This window comes from Ambystoma mexicanum, chromosome 4p (genome assembly GCF_040938575.1).
Source record: "Ambystoma mexicanum isolate Mex_15411 chromosome 4p, UKY_AmexF1_1, whole genome shotgun sequence".
Lineage (NCBI taxonomy): Eukaryota > Metazoa > Chordata > Amphibia > Caudata > Ambystomatidae > Ambystoma > Ambystoma mexicanum.
Genome location: NC_090927.1, coordinates 137,836,425 through 137,857,989, shown reverse-complemented (window position 1 = coordinate 137,857,989; position 21,565 = coordinate 137,836,425). Strand labels below are relative to the sequence as shown.

Here is a 21,565-nt window from a genome sequence, read left to right as displayed (position 1 = left end):
GTGGCAGTATATGCCAGTATTGCCTATTTAACATCACAATCATGTTGGCTGTTCCTAATAATGCCAGTATAACCACCATAAGAACACACCCATGTTGATGTACCTAATAATGCAAAATGACCACTGCAAAAATACACCAAAGTTGACTGTTACTAGCCATAACAGTATTAACACTGTAAAAGCGCAGTCATATTGTTGTTCCCAGTAATGTCAGTATTTCTACTATAGGGTGTTTTGCTGGGTTTGCCAATATGTGCCATTATTGGAACTGTGAAAACACAATCATGTTCGCTGTGTACAATAATGCCAATATTGCCTCCATAGGAACATACTCATGTTGGTTGTGCCTTATAATGACAGTATTTCCACTGTAAAAACATACTCATGGTGACTCAATGGTAAATGTATTGCCACTCTATGAACATATGGATATATCCATCCTATAGGGCCAATTCACCTTGAATTAGTTCTGATGTCTTGGTGGCATACTTATAAAGTGAATACATTGTGTTTATGTTGTAAAATAAGAGGAGGGGAAGGTTATAATTTGTTTGCTGAATTAGGGAGGATGTATAGAGAAGAAACTGAATTCATGTAGTGGTGTGGGGAATTCCTATGTGAAGCTTCTATAGACCCAGAAGTAAAGGACTCTGTAAAACAAATGTAAGTAATTAAAGTAATTGGGATTGTATAGAGACTCTGGAGCCAATGGACAAGCTCTATAGGGAATAATTCTCCTTAAAGGTTGTGGGAGGACAGTCTGGTTTAGTGCGTCAAGAATATGTCCGGAAAGCACCTTCGAGGGATTTTGGGACTTGGCTTTTACATTTTCAATTTAATTGCCTGTACACCTTGGAGATGATAGGGCCGCGATTAGAGATACTGGTAGCCCACCTTAGTTATGAGATGTGAATCATTGTTACCAAGACATATGTTTTAATTTACTTGCCAGGCAAATTGTAAACCAGCCAGCCACACATTGTTTTCTGTGAGCGTTTTTCAACCTATGCAAGTATTTTGGGGATTTTGAACCTTTAAAGATGTAAGCAAGATGCTTAGAATAACTTTGATGCTGGTTCAGGAGTAATACGGATGCCAGTGTTGGCGGTGGCCAGCTGAGGCTGTTATGTACATTCACAAGTTCTACAAAGGAGGACTGGAAATAGATTTTCATTATTTTGAAGGGTTCCAAGCACAGTGAGCAGTATTAGGAATCCTGAGACTTGGTGTTAGCGCTGTGGAGATCAACATACCCACCTATCAAAAATCTTGCAAGTATGCAGTAGATAGCCTATCCCTGATGAATGTGCAACTATTTGTGTGATATGGACAGAAACATGTTAGACTGATTATTGTTGCACACAAATTGGGTCATTAAATAATTTGTTTTTGTGCAATTGTGAGTGAATATAAATTTGCAATGTGTTTTACTTTTGTGCCATGTATTGTGATTTTTGGAGAGTTTGTATTTCTGTGGGTTTTACATACTTGGATTGCATTTTAAAGTGTAATGAATTTGTAATAAAGTCAAATGTTCATTTTATGAATATGCTACTGTGTCTATTTTTTCAGGATTTAGCATTCTAGAATAATAAGTCACCAACCTCCTTTGTTTGAATGATTTCTTTTCTCTTCTTTATACACGTATATACTGTTGGTCCCAGACAATAGAGAAAGGTTTTGCTATTAGGAATTGACCCTGGGAATATTTACTGGTATTTTAATATTATATTTTATTTTACTCGCCATCAGCTGTTTTCTCGGATAACTTGTGGAGATGGTTGTCATGAACCAAGCATGAAGCCTTGTCAATCGTGCTGGTCACCTTTTTAAAAGAACAGATTGTACAAATGGGTGATATTTCTGCCCAAATCAAATTGTTATTAAGTTTGGAAAATTAAAGTTTTTAAGGACTTGGTCTAGGAGGATGAGCCTTAGTGCCTGTTATAAAAAATAACTGTTTTCATGGTGAGGGGAAGCTGTGTCTCTCTAAGAAACAGGGAAAGGAACAGTGAGATAAAGACTTGGTGGAGACTCTCCCAGGGGCCATCCAACCAAGAACAAGTCATTGGGCTGTGTTCATGCTGGTAGAGAGTTTCCCAGACCCTCCCCCCTTGTTTTGCATACCAAGTAACTTTGGGTCTCACCCTAAGTTACCAGGGGACTCCAGACTTGGACCCCTTGCTCACTGCTCTTAGAGAGACACAGCTTCACCTCACTGATGATGCCCAACTAGGCTGAAAGTATGGGGTTGCTGTTCAGAGGAGAATTGCCTAGCATTTCTGTGCTGGACTGCCCTTGGGCAGGACAAAGACTGATATGTGGGGATATTTCTTCTCTGTGAAAGGAACAGTGAGCTAAAGACTTGGTTGAGACTCTCCCAGGGGCCATCCACCCAAGAACAAGTCGATGGGCTGTGTTCGTGCTGGTAGAGAGTTTCCCAGACCTCCCCTGTTTTGCCACAATACATGATGTACTTCTTATACCAGGTGTATTACCACAACAGTGGTGCCATTCACGTCTATTCGCCTGCCCGACGAACACTAAAGAAAATGTACAACAGTGGTCCCTTCCAACCTGGAACAATGACAGCCTTGCAGTGTTTGGTAACATATATTGTGTTAAACTTCTTTTTAGGGAAAACAGCCTTCATCTGAGCCTTTATGATCTCACTCGCAACTCTGCTCCTCTCCCTCTGGATAACCTTCACCAGAAGGGCAGCCTGGTTGCCACTTCCCTTTTCCTTCTGCACCAATAGACAACATTGACAAGCCTGAGGTTTTCTCTGGTTTCTTGTTTGTCTTTGGCAATGTAGGTTTGTATCAACTATATATCTTGGTATCCCAGAATCTGAGTAATGGTCTGTACAACCCTGGGGCTTTTCCACATTTCCCTCTGGTCTTTGGCAATATGTGATGGAAGGGTATTGGCAGGTTTTCACCCCCTTTTGGCTTGGGTATTGCTTGTGCGACTTAGGTGTCAATGGGACTTCACCGCCAGGCTGTAGGAGTCTCTCGCAACCTGTAAACTCAGTTCTAGAGTCTTTTATCTTTGCTGGTTCTGCTATTTGTAATATTCATCTGCACAGTCCTCGCTCACTTCGCGATTCAAACCGTCTGTACGACACACGCAGTCAGCATCGGAGTGCCCCAGAGTCATTCATATGCTGCAGACTCATTGGGTAGGTCACTCTCATGTGCCTCGTTTGGTGCTCGCAGGACTGATGTATTCGTGGCTTTCCCGGTCAGGCAAACACACTCCTTTAGATCGCCTTTGCATTTGCCATGCTGAATTGGAGCCGCCATGGCTCCTGAGAGTTCTGGCTGCAACCCAGCCACCTGGTACCTCTCGGCTGCTTCTACTGCTTCCCGCTGCGCAATCTCCACACAACGCACTCTGGATGTTCAAGTGTTTCCCTCTGACGTTTCCCGCTGCGCAGATTCTGCAGTGAACCGTATTGGAGGCACAGACACTCTCAGGACCCACACTGGTCCTGGCATCTTCTGGCTCCTAATCTTGCTTCCCACTGCGTAGACGGCCTGCATGGATTTCTCCAGTCTTGCTTCCTCTGCTTTCCCATTACCCTCTCCTGAGGGGGCCTTTTATGCCTCCCAGTGTCCCTCAGGTGTGGGTCATTATTACCAATTAGCTGACCACTCCTGCCTCTTTATTCCTCGAAGCACCTTCTTCCTTGTCTCAGTAGTGGGGGAATTATGGAACTTTAAGTCCTTGATGACAAACTTAGTTTTCTCAACTATTTCCACTTTGCAATCGGCCATAAATAAATTGGGCACTTGGGGGAAAATTACACAGGGGGTTTCCCATTCCTCCTGACCTGTTTCCCCCCCATGGGATCCTCCCGCAGAACACCACACCCAGGAGCAGGATGAGGAAGCGTCTGCCTTCCCCTGGCCACATGAAAAGAGGCAAAGGTCAGGATTCGGGTCATGCTTGACACACCAATATGTGCCAGTATTGCCTCTGTAAGAACATGCTTATGTTGGCCATGCGTTATAATGCCAGTATCCCTGGGTTCTGAAGGCCCTTTGAGACCATCTTTAAGGTTTCATAGCTGCTACCGAGTAGGATAGATCCCACCCGCGGTCATTATAGCCAAAATATTGCTGAGTTGTGGGGTGTTCCACCCCGGATTCCCACCTGCAGTAATTGCCATTACCGCATGCGTAAATCTGAGGCGTTCCACAACCTTATGAGCTTATTGCACCTATGGCGGTAATCTAATCAGAAATATGCAGAATTCCAGATACACCTTCTTGCTGGAGGTAGAAGTGTGTGGGATTGTAAAGCAGAATTTCGATGGATAATCATGAATAATCCCCACATGTGATATTCCTGATGTACCGCATGGGGTAAATGACTAATGACCGGATAAGCAGGGGGTGGTAAAAACGGGTGTTATTTCACATACTAAGGACCGGGGCTTGGGCAAACAACACTATTCTCAAACTGTGCCTGTCATGTTCAGTTAATTCACAGACACCTGCCTGCTTGTGGGTAGACAGGGTGGACCATTGCTCCGATCCACCAAACACCTACCTGCTTGTGTGTAGACAGGGTGGACCATTGCCCCGATCCACCAAACACCCGCCTGCTTTTGGGTAGACAGAGTGGATCATTGCCCAATCTGCTTGTGAGTAGACAGGGTGGATCACTGCCCCGATCTGCTTGTGGGTAGACGGGGTGGATCACTGCCCCTATCTGCTTGTGGGTAGACAGGGTGGATCATTGCCCCAATCTGCTTGTGGGTAGACGGGGTGGATCACTGCCCCAATCGGCTTGTGGGTAGACAGGGTGGATCATTGCCCCGATCTGCTTGTGGGTAGACAGGGTGCATCATTGCCCCAATCTGCTTGTGGGTAGACGGGGTGGATCAGTGCCCCGATCTGCTTGTGGGTAGACATGGTGGATCATTGCCCCAATCTGCTTGTGGGTAGACGGGGTGGATCACTGCCCTGATCTGCTTGTGGGTAGACGGGGTGGATCACTGCCCCGCTCTGCTTGTGGGTAGACAGGGTGGATCATTGCCCCTATCTGCTTGTGGGTAGACAGTGTGGATCATTGCCCCGATCTGCTTGTGGGTAGACAGGGTGGATCATTGCCCCGATCTGCTTGTGGGTAGACGGGGCGGATCATTGCACCGATCTGCTTGTGGGTAGACAGGGTGGATCACTGCCCCGATCTGCTTGTTGGTAGACAGGGTTGATCATTGCCCCAATCTGCTTGTGGGTAGACAGGGTGGATCATTGCCCCAATCTGCTTGTTGGTAGATAGGGTGGATCATTGCCCCGATCCACCAAACAAATGTTGGGCTCTTTTTTTATAGGCCACTTATGACCATTCATAGTTCCTCTCTCGTTTTTCTATCGTCCAGCAAATGATACACGATTAAGCTAATCTAGCGTCCTTTATTTGTCTCATTGCAAGTTACATATTTGGTGGATCATTGCCCCGATCTGCTTGTGGGTAGACAGGGTGGATCACTGCCCCGATCTGCTTGTGGGTAGACAGGGTGGATCATTGCCCCAATCTGCTTGTGGGTAGACGGGGTGGATCACTGCCCTGATCTGCTTGTGGGTAGACGGGGTGGATCACTGCCCCGATCTGCTTGTGGGTAGACGGGGCAGATCATTGCACCGATCTGCTTGTGGGTAGACAGGGTGGATCACTGCCCCGATCTGCTTGTTGGTAGACAGGGTGGATCATTGCCTCAATCTGCTTGTGGGTAGACAGGGTGGATCATTGCCCCAATCTGCTTGTTGGTAGATAGGGTGGATCATTGTCCCGATCCACCAAACAAATGTTGGGCTCTTTTTTTATAGGCCACTTATGACCATTCATAGTTCCTCTCTCGTTTTTCTATCGTCCAGCAAATTATACACGATTAAGCTAATCTAGCGTCCTTTATTTGTCTCATTGCAAGTTACATATTTAAAGATTAAGTCCACTTCTGATTGTACTGTATGTGTATAGTTGATGTTTTGAAACTGACTCATGAGTTAGTGACTGCACTTCCGTGCACTTTGATGTCACTTATTCTTCCACTCTGCAACCTTCAGGATCGTGTTCTTGCAAATTGTCACACACACGGGACAGTGGTGTGGTCAGTTTATGAGGCTGCCTGGAGGTGAGAAGGTATTGTGTGAAGGTGCTTCAGGCCCAGGCTTGCCAATATTGTCATCGTTCATCATTCTTGAAATGCTACATCTGTGGCACTTACCACTTGTAAATGGTTCATTCAATCATAGGAATGCTTTTTGAAGTATGTGGACTCATGTTCAGACCCTCTTCACGTGGCCAGTTGTTAAGAATTTAGGGATTACAGTGGCATCATCCTTGTGGGCGGCTCTGCAGATTGCCGCTAGGTGTAGTTCAGGGCATCTTCAACTGAAGATCCTGAGTAAAATCTGCCAGTTCGTCCCAGTGGGCCTGCGTACTCTTGTAGTCTCAGCGACTCTTGCTGGGACCCTAGGCTACTGCAATTGCACACTTAATCACAGTGGGTCTGCGTAGTCTTGTAGTCTTGGCGACTCTTGCTGGGACCCCAGGCTACTGCAATTGCACACTTCATCCCAGTGGGTCTGCGTAGTCTTGTAGTCTCGGCGACTCTTGCTGGGACCCCAGGCTACTGCAATTCAACACTTCATCCCAGTGGGTCTGCGTAGTCTTGTAGTCTCAGCGACTCTTGCTGGGACCCCAGGCTACTGCAATTCCACACTTCATCCCAGTGGGTCTGCGTAGTCTTGTAGTCTCAGCGACTCCTGCTGGGACCCTAGGCTACTGCAATTCCACACTTCGTCCCAGTGGGTCTGCGTACTCTTGTAGTCTCTGCGACTCTTGCTGGGACCCTGGGCTACTGCAACTCCACACTTCATCCCAGTGGGTCTGCGTACTCTTGTAATCTCTGCGACTCTTGCTGGGACCCCAGGCTACTGCAACTCCACACTTCATCCCAGTGGGTCTGCGTACTCTTGTAGTCTCTGCGACTCTTGCTGGGACCCCAGGCTACTGCAATTCAACACTTCATCCCAGTGGGTCTGCGTAGTCTTGTAGTCTCGGCGACTCTTGCTGGGACCCCAGGCTACTGCAATTCCACACTTCATCCCAGTGGGTCTGCGTAGTCTTGTAGTCTCAGCGACTCCTGCTGGGACCCTAGGCTACTGCAATTCCACACTTCATCCCAGTGGGTCTGCGTACTCTTGTAGTCTCGGTGACACTTGCTGGGACCCTAGGCTACTGCAATTCCACACTTCATCCCAGTGGGTCTGCGTACTCTTTTAGCCTTGGCGACTCTTGCTGGAACCCTAGGCTACTGCAATTCCACACTTCATCCCAGTGGGTCTGCGTTTTCTTGTAGTCTCAGCGACTCTTGCTGGGACCCCAGGCTACTGCAATTCCACACTTCATCCCAGTGGGGCTCCGTAGTCTTGTAGTCTCGGCGACTCTTGCTGGTACCCTAGGCTACTGCAATTCCACACTTCATCCCAGTGGGCCTGCGTAGTCTTGTAGTCTCAGCGACTCTTGCTGGGACCCCAGGCTACTGCAATTCCACACTTCATCCCAGTGGGTCTGCGTACTCTTGTAGTCTCAGCGACTCTTGCTGGGACCCTAGGCTACTGCAATTCCACACTTCATCCCAGTGGGTCTGCGTAGTCTTGTAGTCTCAGCGACTCTTGCTGGGACCCAAGGCTACTGCAATTCCACACTTCATCCCAGTGGGTCTGCGTAGTCTTATAGTCTCAGCGACTCTTGCTGGGACCCCAGGCTACTGCAATTCCACACTTCATCCCAGTGGGTCTGCGTACACTTGTAGTCTCAGCGACTCTTGCTGGGACCCCAGGCTACTGCAATTCCACACTTCATCCCAGTGGGTCTGCGTACTCTTGTAGTCTCAGCGACTCTTGCTGGGACCCCAGGCTACTGCAATTCCACACTTCATCCCAGTGGGGCTCCGTAGTCTTGTAGTCTCGGCGACTCTTGCTGGGACCCCAGGCTACTGCAATTCCACACTTCATCCCAGTGGGTCTGCGTAGTCTTGTAGTCTCAGCGACTCTTGCTGGGACCCTAGGCTACTGCAATTCCACACTTCATCCCAGTGGGTCTGCGTACTCTTGTAGTCTCAGCGACTCTTGCTGGGACCCCAGGCTACTGCAATTCCACACTTCATCCCAGTGGGTCTGCGTAGTCTTGTAGTCTCGGCGACTGTTGCTGGGACCCCAGGCTACAGCAACTCCACACTTCATCCCAGTGGGTCTGCGTACTCTTGTAGTCTCTGCGACTCTTGCTGGGACCCCGGGCTACAGCAACTCCACACTTCATCCCAGTGGGTCTGCGTACTCTTGTAGTCTCAGCGACTCTTGCTGGGACCCCAGGCTACTGCAATTCCACACTTCATCCCAGTGGGTCTGCATAGTCTTATCGTTTCAGCGACTCTTGCTGGGACCCCAGGCTACTGCAATTCCACACTTCATCCCAGTGGGTCTGCGTAGTCTTGTAGTCTCGGCGACTCTTGCTGGGACCCTGGGCTACAGCAACTCCACACTTCATCCCAGTGGGTCCGCGTACTCTTGTAGTCTCAGCGACTCTTGCTGGCACCCCAGGCTACTGCAATTCCACACTTCATCCCAGTGGGCCTGCGTAGTCTTATAGTCTCAGCGACTCTTGCTGGGACCCCAGGCTACAGCAATTCCACACTCCATCCCAGTGGGTCTGCATAGTCTTATAGTCTCAGCGACTCTTGCTGGGACCCCAGGCTACTGCAATTCCACACTTCATCCCAGTGGGTCTGCATAGTCTTGTAGTCTCAGCGACTCTTGCTGGGACCCCAGGCTACTGCAATTCCACACTTCATCCCAGTGGGTCTGCACAGTCTTGTATTCTCAGCGACTCTTGCTGGGACCCCAGGCTACTACAATTCCACACTTCATCCCAGTGGGTCTGCATAGTCTTGTAGTCTCAGCGACTCTTGCTGGGACCCCAGGCTACTGCAATTCCACACTTCATCCCAGTGGGTCTGCGTAGTCTTGTAGTCTCAGCGACTCTTGCTGGGACCCCGGGCTACTGCAATTCCACACTTCATCCCAGTGGGTCTGCGTAATCTTGTAGTCTCAGCGACTCTTGCTGGGACCCTGGGCTACAGCAACTCCACACTTCATCCCAGTGGGTCTGCGTACTCTTGTAGTCTCAGCGACTCTTGCTGGCACCCCAGGCTACTGCAATTCCACACTTCATCCCAGTGGGCCTGCGTAGTCTTGTAGTCTCAGCGACTCTTGCTGGGACCCCAGGCTACTGCAATTCCACACTTCATCCCAGTGGGTCTGCGTAGTCTTGTAGTCTCGGCGACTCTTGCTGGGACCCCAGGCTACTGCAATTGCACACTTAATCCCAGTGGGTCTGCGTAGTCTTGTAGTCTCAGTGACTCTTGCTGGGACCCCAGGCTACTGCAATTCCACACTTCATCCCAGTGGGCCTGCATAGTTTTATAGTCTCAGCGACTCTTGCTGGGACCCCAGGCTACTGCAATTCCACACTTCATCCCAGTGGGTCTGCGTAGTCTTGTAGTCTCGGCGACTCTTGCTGGGACCCTGGGCTACAGCAACTTCACACTTCATCCCAGTGGGTCTGCGTACTCTTGTAGTCTCAGCGACTCTTGCTGGCACCCCAGGCTACTGCAATTCCACACTTCATCCCAGTGGGTCTGCGTAGTCTTGTAGTCTCGGCGACTCTTGCTGGGACCCTGGGCTACAGCAACTCCACACTTCATCCCAGTGGGTCTGCATACTCTTGTAGTCTCAGCGACTCTTGCTGGCACCCCAGGCTACTGCAATTCCACACTTCATCCCAGTGAGCCTGCGTACTCTTGTAGCCTCAGCGACTATTTCTGGGACTCTAGGCTACTGCAATTTCACACTACATCCCAGTGGGTCTGCATAGTCTTATAGTCTCAGCGACTCTTGCTGGGACCCCAGGCTACTGCAATTCCACACTTCATCCCAGTGGGTCTGTGTAGTCTTGTAGTCTCGGCGACTCTTGCTGGGACCCTGGGCTACAGCAACTCCACACTTCATCCCAGTGGGTCTGCGTACTCTTGTAGTCTCAGCGACTCTTGCTGGCACCCCAGGCTACTGCAATTCCACACTTCATCCCAGTGGGTCTGCGTAGTCTTGTAGTCTCGGCGACTCTTGCTGGGACCCTGGGCTACAGCAACTCCACACTTCATCCCAGTGGGTCTGCGTACTCTTGTAGTCTCAGCGACTCTAGCTGGGACCCCAGGCTACTGCAATTCCACACTTCATCCCAGTGGGCCTGCGTACTCTTGTAGCCTCAGCGACTATTTCTGGGACCCTAGGCTACTGCAATTCCACACTTCATCCCAGTGGGTCTGCATAGTCTTGTAGTCTCAGCGACTCTTGCTGGGACCCTAGGCTACTGTAATTCCACACTTCAACCCAGTGGGTCTGCGTAGTCTTGTAGTCTCAGCGACTCCTGCTGGGACCCTAGGCTACTGCAATTCCACACTTCATCCCAGTGGGTCTGCGTACTCTTGTAGCCTTGGCGACTCTTGCTGGAACCCTAGGCTACTGCAATTCCACACTTCATCCCAGTGGGTCTGCGTAGTCTTGTAGTCTCAGCTACTCTTGCTGGGACCCTAGGCTACTGCAATTCCACACTTCATCCCAGTGGGTCTGCGTAGTCTTATAGTCTCAGCGACTCTTGCTGGGACACCAGGCTACTGCAATTCCACACTTCATCCCAGTGGGTCTGCGTAGTCTTGTAGTCTCAGCGACTCTTGCTGGGACCCTAGGCTACTTCAATTCCACACTTCATCCCAGTGGGCCTGCGTAGTCTTTTAGTCTTAGCGACTCTTGCTGGGACCCTAGGCTACTGCAATTCCACACTTCATCCCAGTGGGTCTGCGTAGTCTTGTAGTCTCAGCGACTCTTGCTGGAACCCTAGGCTACTGCAACTCCACACTTCATCCCAGTGGGTCTGCGTACTCTTGTAGTCTCAGCGACTCTTGCTGGGACCCTAGGCTACAGCAACTCCACACTTCACCCCAGTGGGTCTGCATACTCTTGTAGTCTCAGTGACTATTGCTGGAACCCTAGGCGACTGCAATTCCACACTGCTGGCTCAGCCTACATTTTTGAATCGGCGTCTGCAGGTACTGCAGAACTCTGCAGCTCGTTTGGCTACCGGTCACTCTAAGTGGTCTCATGCATCCCCAGTGCTTTGGAGCGTGCACCGGCTTCCTGTGGAGGCGTGAATTAAGTTTAAGTCTATGTGCATTGTCCATCACGCATACTATGGGGTAGGTGCCTTTATTTTCAGAAGAAATGTATCAAGTACACTCCCCCTGGGAACCTTCGTTCAGGCAATTCCTTACTCGAGACGGTCCACCGCTTTTCCAGAACCACTATTGGAGGAGAGCCTTCTCGGTGGCTGCTTCTCAGCTGTGGAACTTGCCGCCTTTCGCTCTGCGGGCTACCAGTGATCATCTTGCCTTTAGAAAGGCCCTGAAAACCTTTTTATTTCACTTTGTCTCTTGGTTCTTCTCTGCAGGCTATCGCTGTTTCTGTGACATTGGGACGGGCTTGACCCCCGAGCGCAAAGATACCTTCGGGCTTTAGTCCCGCGTACAAGTTCAGAAATAAATAAATATGTGCGTGGATGAGGTGGTATTCTTGTAATATTTTGCTGTCCTGAAGTATTTCAGGAGTCGATTAGTTTATTTATTTATTTTTTAATTAATCAATTCCTTTCGCTTGTTCCCTCTTTTACCTCCTTCTTCCCGCCCTCCCCTTTCCTTTTTTCGAAATTCATTGACGTTCTCTTTGTTTTCCTTGCATCAAGTATATGGCTGTTCATTTTTACTTGGCTCATTTATCATTGTACTTGACACAGCCTTGAAAAAGAGCCTAGGGTGTCGAAACACGTGTTGGCTGGTTATACTCGAATTTCTTTGATTTCAAGCACTATGTGCTCTTTACGAATACTGTTAAACAAGCCTTTCTAATTGTTCATGTCTTACGCATTATTCATGCTTTTCTAATTGCTTAACACTGGCGCCTTGGTGGTTTATATGCATACTGAAAGGCGCAGGAACACCCCACACCCTGGACCAGGGTATTAAGTAACAAAGTATACTGAAAAATTGTCCAGAGGTTGTTTTTTAATTTATAAAGGTATCAAAATGTATTTGCTAAGATACATTATTTTCCACAATGAATTAATCATCAATTAATGCACACATTAAATTACATAAATATTGCAGGAGAGCATAATACACCAGATTATAAAACAACCTAACACAACCATCATTCCTCAACAATCAAACCATCATTTGCAACTCATGTCAATCAGCCTCATTCAATCACAATAAAAATTGAACAAAACTATTGGGGCAATATATATGTAGTAGCACTTCATTAGCTAGCCCCACATAGTCTTCATCATTTCATTTCATCCACATTGAAAGTGTATCAACACAATAATTGTCCAAGATCTGTTCTATTCCACGGAGAAACAATTAATACAATATTACAACTGACTTCCAGTATTATATGCTCTTGATGGTCAGACCCGCAAGTATAACTCGAAAAGAATTCAAGAGAATTCTAAATCTCGAGCAAGGAGCCGGAATTATTCCAGTGCTCGAACAACTACAGCCTTATGTACCACCGATGTTGATGTAATTTCAACTCGAATTTCAAATTTATCAGAAATTTTCTGTAATATTCAAGAGGCTCCACAGTTTTGAATCCCGCCGCCATGCCTGCGCCTGCTTCCCAGAGTGTTTCTAGTTATTTCAGTTGGTGGTTTATGCCTGCTTTGGATTGTTAATGCACATTCTGCCTGTTTTCATCTTTGCTGCCTAAATCACAATTACTCACCGACGGGTGAAATAAATCTGGCAGGAAGTGACTTATAAAAACCTGATACTAGTACTATCACTTGATGTTGCCCTTTAGAACACGCTCCAGTGTCCAGTGGGGGCCATGAGAAAGTCATTGCATGATTTAGCCAGAAGTCTGTCTTTTCTCCCTTTGGAACATCATGGTTTCCAAATTCTAGCTGTAATGAGCAAATAACTCATCACAGTGTTGACGTGCTGTGCTTATGCCAATAATCTTGCTGGATGCATCCGATGTACATTCAGTATGTGGGGAATGTTACCAGAAACACTTGTGTACAGGCGTGTTATAAATGACTCATCATAAGATATTATAATACACTCCCAGAAATGTTTGTTGTTTCTGTACATACTTAGAGAATCATTATACTCACGTTAACTTTATTGCATCCATTTTGAAATAAATTGGACTCACACTATTACATTGGGTTTGTGAATGCTCTGTAGGTGGACAGTTCTAGGTTTGCCTAGCCCCCACTATGCTAGAGACAAATCAATTGTTAACATATAGAATGGCAACAAATGTTCAAGCAAACGTGCATCCCCACTCACATATTTCAAAAGATTTATACGTAAGAATACAGTAAATACATGGGTGCTTCTTAGCCAGTAATTTCAAACATGTCTACAAACGAGTGCTTACAGAAAAATAACAATAGTAATAAACATAGTTGAAAGACTTCTCTTCACTGCAGTGTCGTTAAGTCTTTTTACTACGTGTATTACTAATGTTACATGTCAGCAAACACTACATTTGGTCATTTTAAGGCAGGCATGGTGATTTTAGTGGTGAGCTAGGACAGCAGGGGTATGGGTGAGTTAAGGTGGAAGGGAGAAGGGGTGAGCTAAGGTGGGAGGCTATGGGTAGTGATGAGCATGGAAAGCATGGGTGAGATAGGGTTGGTGGGGGTAGGCAGAGATGGGCTAGGGAGGGCAGGGTGGTGGAGATAAGCAGGTGTGAGTTAGGATGGGGGTCAACGTTGAGTATGGAAGAGTGGGTGGGCAAGGATGGGTTAGGGAAGGTGGGGGTACAGTGGGATTGGGTACTATGGGGATGCACTAGAATGAGTTGGGGTGGGCGGATGTGAGCTAGGGTGGGGTGAGCTGTTGGAGATAGGCAGGTTAGTGGTAGGGTGTGTATGGTAGAGTGGGTGGGCAGAGGGGCAAGGCAGGGCATGGTGTTAGAGTGGAATGGGCTAGAGTGGGTGTTAGAGTTAGGGTGTGGTTGTGTGGATTGGGGTTGTGGTGGTGTGGAGTGGTGCAGAGGTGTGCAGTGATGTGCAGTTATGGTATGGAGTGGTGGTGTTAGAGCGTGGAGTGGTGGTGTGGGGACATATAGTTTTGGGGTGGAATTATGGGGTGTTCTGGTGTGTCAAATGGTGATGTGGAGTGGTGGTGGTTTGGTTGGTGTTGGGGTGGTGTTTTGGTATGGAGAGGTGGTATGGTGTGGTGGTGTCAAGTGCAGTGGTTTCGAGGTGAATTGAGGTGGTGGTGTGTAGTTGTCGGGGTGTCGAGTGGGAATGTATAATGATGGGGTTGTGTTGAGTAGGGGTGTGGAGTGTGGTGGTGTGAAGCGAATGTGTGGAAGTGTGGAGTGGCAGTGTGGATGTGTGGAGTGGTGGTGTGGAATTGATTTATGAAGTGGTGATGTGGAAAGGTGGTGAGGTGGAGTGGTGTGGTGGCATGTAGCGGGAAGTGGAGTGAAGAGTCGGTGTGAAGTAGTGGCGTGTAGGTGGTGAGCGTGGGTCTGGAATGGGGGTTGGTGTGTTGAGTGGGAAAGTGTGATAGTGTGATGAAGTGTTGGTGTGGAATGGGGATGTGGAGTGGTAGTGGAGTGGAGTGGTGAAACGCCCAATGCAACATTGATTAAAAGCAAACGCGCACATGACTATTTTTACAACTTGCAAACACTCATAAAAAGTACCCAGAACATTCAGGTTACGCCAGTGCAGGTCTATGTGGCTGAACTAAGTTGCTGAATGAGTCAGGCTAACTGGGAAACAGCTCTGCTCTCACTATGGGAGGATCTCTATCCAGGTGATGGCTAAAATATATGAGAACATTATTTGCTATTTCTCTGTATTGGGGTGGTGTGTTGGCTGCCAAGTGATTTTCTGTGAGACCATATATAGATTGTCAGTGGTACTGCACCCTTTCTTCTTCATGTTATCAATCTCTTGTTATAGCAAAAGGTCTGTACTTCTACTCATGGCCAGCAGATATCCTCATAGGTAAGCACATGCACTAACACCAGGGAAATGCTATTTCCCTGATTAGACTGTGTTAAGTGGAGTGTTATTGGAAGAGTGGTCCTGTAGCTGCATATTTTTACTTTCTTCCTTTCTGTATGAGAGGCAACATGTGCAGTGATGTGTGGAGGGAGAGGCTCACTGCACTCTGTGTGTATTAGAAGTGGGGGAAGTGTACATCCAAGAGACAGGTGCAATAGTCAGTATATAAGCAATTCAATCAGTGAATAAATAAATCACCCACATTCTGTAAATAAATCACTAATGAGAAAGGGGTGGCAAATAGCACCAATGTGGTTTAGTATCGAGTCACACAAAATTATCGAGCATTTAAGAATGACCACAGAATGGTATATTTGAAATATCTGTGTAATAATGATTAAAGCATGAAACCCTTCTCAGAATGCAATGCACGTTGGGCTCTCTGCTCATTGCATTTGTCACAACGCTCACTCTAACAGTGAAATGTCTCACACCCACATGGCGTTTACACTAATGTGGCCAGCTTTGGCTGTTACAGTTGGACAGAGGAGAGTGTCTGATTTCCCTAAATGCTTCACAGAGCTTGTTCAATCGTTCATCCTCCTCCCTTCCCCCAAAGTGTGGAGAGAATTCACGTGGGCTGCCTCAGGCCTCTTGTGCCGCCACCATTCCACCCACGCTCATGGTGGCACAGCCCAGCACTGTTTGCTGCTGCCCGGTCCTGATCCCCTCTGCATGTGGAGAAGCGGGAACTGCTTGTATTTGTATTTTTATTCTACTTTATATAGCGCCTTTTTCTAAAGCGCTTTACATCAGAAAATCAACGGTACATAAAATCAGTAATGCAAATCTACATTCAGGTACTGCCGATAACAATCAATCAGGAAACTGAAGCAAGTGAGTTTTTGAGGAAGAACGGAACAAAGAGCAAGAAGTGATACAGCGGAGAGACAGAGGGAGCACGTTCCAGTGAAAAGAAGCAAGAAGCTGAAGTGAACGAAAGCGGGATTGTGCACAGCTAGGACAGGGAACATTCAGCCTGAAGAGACCAGAAGAACGAAGAGAGCGAGAAGGATGATAAAATGAAAGGAGAGATGCAAGATAATCGGGAGCCAGTCCGTAAAGAGATTTACCAAGCAAAGAAAATTGAATTTAAGCTGGGAATAGAAAGACAGCCAGCCAAGTGAGGCAAGAGAGGAGGAAATCGAGTCCAATAAGAAAGAAGACAGAGTAAACGAATAGAAGAATGGTGACTTGATTTAAGAGGAGCGAGACGTGAGCGGGGTAGACCAAAGAACATAACAGAACAGTAAAATAGTCGAGAGAAGATTAACAACGAGATAAGAAGTTTTGTAGCGTGGAAAGTAAGAAAAGGGCGGACTCTACAAACTGCTTAGTGGTTAACGGCAGAGAAACAGGTTTCCCAAATAGCACAGGCAGTTTTTCCTGCATCATGGGTAGGTCCACATCACCAAATGCATGCCTCGCCCTCACAATGGATTGCCTCAGGCCAGGAAGCAGCAATCACTGGGCCGCCGCGGACGTGAAAGCGCAGGTAGGCCTTTTCATGCAATGGAACATCTAATTGGCACACATGTTGTTATACAAGCCCTGATTACTGAACAATCAGTAAGCCAGCAAATTTATGTAAAAAGTGTTGCCAGTCGCCATGCCAACCAGATATTCTGATTCCAACATACGCCCAATGCAACATTGATTAAAAGCAAACGCACACATGACTATTTTTACAACTTGCAAACACTCATAAAAAGTACCCAGAACATTCAGGTTACCCCAGTGCAGGTCTATGTGACTGAACTAAGTTGCTGAATGAGTCCGGCTAACTGGGAAACAGCTCTGCTCTCACTATGGGAGGATCTCTATCCAGGTGATGGCTAAAATATATGAGAACATTATTTGCTATTTCTCTGTATTGGGGTGGTGTGTTGGCTGCCAAGTGATTTTCTGTGAGACCATATATAGATTGTCAGTGGTACTGCACCCTTTCTTCTTCATGTTATCAATCTCTTGTTATAGCAAAAGGTCTGTACTTCTACTCATGGCCAGCAGATGTCCTCATAGGTAAGCAAATGCACTAACACCAGGGAAATGCTATTTCCCTGATTAGACTGTGTTAAGTGGAGTGTTATTGGAAGAGTGGTCCTGTAGCTGCATATGTTTACTTTCTTCCTTTCTGTATGAGAGGCAACATGTGCAGTGATGTGTGGAGGTAGAGGCTTACTGACTGCACTCTGTGTGTTTTAGAAGTGGGGGAAGTGTGCATCCAAGAGACAGGTGCAATAGTCAGTATATAAGCAATTCAATCAGTGAATAAATAAATCACCCACATTCTGTAAATAAATCACCTATGAGAAAGGGGTAGCAAATAGCACCCATGTGGTTTAGTATCGAGTCACACAAAATTATCGCGCATTTAAGAATGACCACATAATGGTATATTTGAAATATCTGTGTAATAATGATTAAAGCATGAAACCCTTCTCAGAATGCAATGCACGTTAGGCTCTCTGCTCATTGCATTTGTCACAACGCTCACTCTAACAGTGAAATGTCTCACACCCACATGGCGTTTACACTAATGTGGCCAGCTTTGGCTGTTACAGTTGGACAGAGGAGAGTGTCTGATTTCCCTAAATGCTTTACAGAGCTTGTTCAATCGTTCATCCTCCTCCCTTCCCCCAAAGTGTGGAGAGAATTCACGTGGGCTGCCTCAGGCCTCTTGTGCCGCCACCATTCCATCCACGCTCATGGTGGCACAGCCCAGCACTGTTTGCTGCTGCCCGGTCGGATCCCCGCTGCATGTGGAGAAGCGGGAACTGCTTGTATTTGTATTTTTATTCTACTTTATATAGCGCCTTTTTCTAAAGCGCTTTACATCAGAAAATCAACGGTACATAAAATCAGTAATGCTAATCTACATTCAGGTACTGCCGATAACAATCAATCAGGAAACTGAATCAAGTGAGTTTTTGAGGAAGAACGGAACAAAGAGCAAGAAGTGATACAGCGGAGAGACAGAGGGAGCACGTTGCAGTGAAAAGGAGCAAGCAGCTGAAATGAACGAAAGCGGATTGTGCACAGCTTTGACGGGGAACATTCAGCCTGAAGAGACCAGAAGAGCGAAGAGAGCGAGAAGGATGATAAAATGAAAGGAGAGATGCAAGATAATCGGGAGCCAGACCGTAAAGAGATTTAAATACCAACCAAAGAAAATTGAATTTAAGCTGGGAATAGAAAGACAGCCAGCCAAGTGAGGCAAGAGAGGAGGAAATCGAGTCCCAATAAGAAAGAAGACAGAGTAAACAAATAGAAGAATGGTGACTTGATTTAAGAGGAGCGAGACGTGAGCGGGGAAGACCAAAGAACATAACAGAACAGTAAAATAGTCGAGAGAAGATTAACAACGAGATAAGAAGTTTTGTAGCGTGGAAAGTAAGAAAAGGACGGACTCTACAAACTGCTTAGTGGTTAACGGCAGAGCAACAAGTTTTCCAAATAGCACAGGCAGTTTTTCCTGCATCATGGGTAGGTCCACATCACCAAATGCATGCCTCGCCCTCACAATGGATTGCCTCAGGCTAGGAGGCTCCTGATTGGCCAGGAAGCAGCAATCACTGAGCCGCCGGGGACGTGAAAGCGCAGGTAGGCCTTTTCATGCAATGGAACATCTAATTGGCACACATGTTGTTATACAAGCCCTGATTACTGAACAATCAGTAAGCCAGCAAATTCATGTAAAAAGTGTTGCCAGTCGCCATGCCAACCAGATATTCTGATTCCAACATCCTTTCTATGCAGCATTGATTCATGCCATAAAGTGGTGCTTTGGCAACAGAATGTGCCAAAACCAAAGAAGAGTGTTAGGGAGAATTCGCCAGAATGGCTAATTTCCCTTACCTACTGAGTCCCTCAGCAGCGTTGCTGGATTTCTAGGATTTATTTTTTTCACCTGGTAAGAGTGTGAGCCTTTTTTTCCACTCTTACATGTATTTTGATATTTGTAATTCTACTTTCTGTGTGATCTTGGACACTGGAGCCTCACCTACTCCATGTGCACCACTTTTTGTGTGTGTTACACAGCACCTTCAGTGCAGTGACACAGGGTTGTCTTTGAGACTTCCCACTGACTCCATTTTTCTGGGGCTGACTACTGTCCCACCGAAAGAGGTAACGTTGCCATTAACTTTATATAGTCACTTTAAACCACAGACTCAGTACACCCCATCATAGATGGAATATTGGAAAGGGTTAATTCTTACCCCTTTTTGTCTGTGCCACTTGGAGCCTTGTTTCGCTCCCTTAACATTAAGACTTGGCTGGTGGCAGTGGTATCTACCCTTGTCAGTCCGAAAAAAACAAATCCCTAACCATCGTCTTGCCCTCCCCCATGCTCCGGTCTCAGACAACCTTTGACAATCCCATAGGGGTTATTGATCACTATACCCTCCCCCCCTGCTGCATTCGTTTCTCAGGCCCTATGTGCACTGTGTTACTCCTATCTTACTACTGTGGACACAAATAACATAAGACACACATAAGAAAACACATGAATCGATTCAATTATAACAATGGAATACATTTATTTATGCACACACAGCTAAGCATAATAATGCAGGCAATCCTAATGCAGACAATCCTAAAACTATGTCTAATTTGCACCTTTTATACTTCTGGTGCAAAGCAAATCTACCATGCAATAACTATAAGCCTTACAGGTTTCTAATGCAAGCCTATAATGCAAATGCAGTCTAAATGCAAGCGTCAGCATCCATCACCTTCATGCAGGATCAAATCTACATCAAATCCACACCAATCCACACCAATCCTTCACACTCACTCACTCTAAATCATCCCTGTCTGATTTCCCCTTTTATCAAACCCAAAGCAATCAGTTTAGTGTAGGCAATAGACCATACTTCCCATTTGCTTCTCTTGGTTTCCAGCCCTGTTGTTGCCAGGTCTCTCCTCTATGCACGACTCTGCAATCATTCAGTCAGTGGCAGGCCTCAAGAACTGGTAACTGCCAACTGCCAAGCTCTCTCTCTTCCTCCTCAGGTTCTGCTGCACCAAGACACCTCTCTTATCGCATCTCATACTCCATCTTGCACCATCTCCTTCCAACAGCCAACAACCTCAGCAACTCCTCAGCAACTAACTCCTGGAACTCCCTGCAACTCTCTGCAACTCTTCGCAACTCTCTGCTAGACAGTCCGCTCTCCCCCTTGGTTATACTCTTCCAAAATGACGCACTCATCTCTCCATGGCTACTCACATTCCGTAAGCCTAAGAATGTCTCTCCCTGTCAGCGTTTAACAAAATGCCTGCCAATCTGTGTTATGTTCTTGTCTTGTGCACTACGTTTGCTGTGTCAAAGTGTGTCAAAGTGACATTGGACATCATATCTCTTTCATGGCTATCTGTGTGCGGTGCAAATTACCATCTAGTTCCATCTATATCTGCATTCACTGCACTGTTGGCATCACAAAATGCTCTCTTAGTTCCCGTTTTCAAAGCAACTCCTTGTGTGAAAAGGCTTCTCTCCTCTCTACCCATGTCGCTCCCTTCCACCTTAGTTGTCTCTGCGGCACACCAGCTCAAACTGATTAGCCACCTTCCCTCTCCCCACTCGGGCAAGGGTGACTTCTTATCAACCAATCTGTTTACAAATTCCTTCTTCCAGTGTTCCATAACAATCTTCGCGCTGAGCCCAGTGGCGCAGGCAACTTCTGTGTGTCTCCATCAGAAATGGCTCATAGGCCTCGTGCTAAATGCTTCCTAGCGCTTACACTATTCTCTCGCAATGCAAGTGCTAACTATATACAAACTCATTCTAAATACACACTCAACATATTTACATACATACATTGATACATACATACATACATGACAGTCTCTTCATGTGTCTCTATAAAGCATAACAAAAACTTCCATCATACTAAATGGCTCTTCATGTAATTTTCAAATATGACAGTGTGTGTCATTTCCAGGCATCATTCGTTCTGCTCTCCTGCAAATAATACGTTTCTCTCAGCCTAAGCGCTAAAATGCATAATACAAAACATCATCTCTACATGTCATGATGTAAATATACCGTGCTCTAAAGCACAATCATGGCACTTCAAATACATGCAAGTGTCATTCTATTGCAAATGGCAAAGTGGCAGTCTAATATATGGATAACTGTAATGATGCTACTTCTGCAATGTACAATGGATAGCTAAACAGGATGCAATCATTCTTAAAGGGATAATACTGCTTAATGGTTCTCTAACAATGGGTACTAATGTGTATTGGTTCTGTAACAAAGAGTAATGATTCTCTCCAATGAGTCTTATGATTCTTCTAATGAAACAATCCAGGCATCTCATTTTATCAGATTCCA

The 21,565-nt window shown here is 46.5% G+C and overlaps 1 protein-coding gene across 1 annotated transcript in view; it reads left to right on the top strand.

Annotated features, from left to right (window-relative positions):
* The first annotated feature begins 3,303 nt into the window (after positions 1-3,303).
* LOC138452791 (adhesion G-protein coupled receptor F3-like) overlaps positions 3,304-21,565 on the top strand; it is a 110,574-nt gene continuing 92,312 nt past the window's right edge. The window contains exon 1 of the mRNA XM_069605134.1: positions 3,304-3,454. Within this exon, the coding sequence (XP_069461235.1) occupies positions 3,304-3,454 (151 nt within the window). The remainder of the gene's footprint in view (positions 3,455-21,565) is intronic.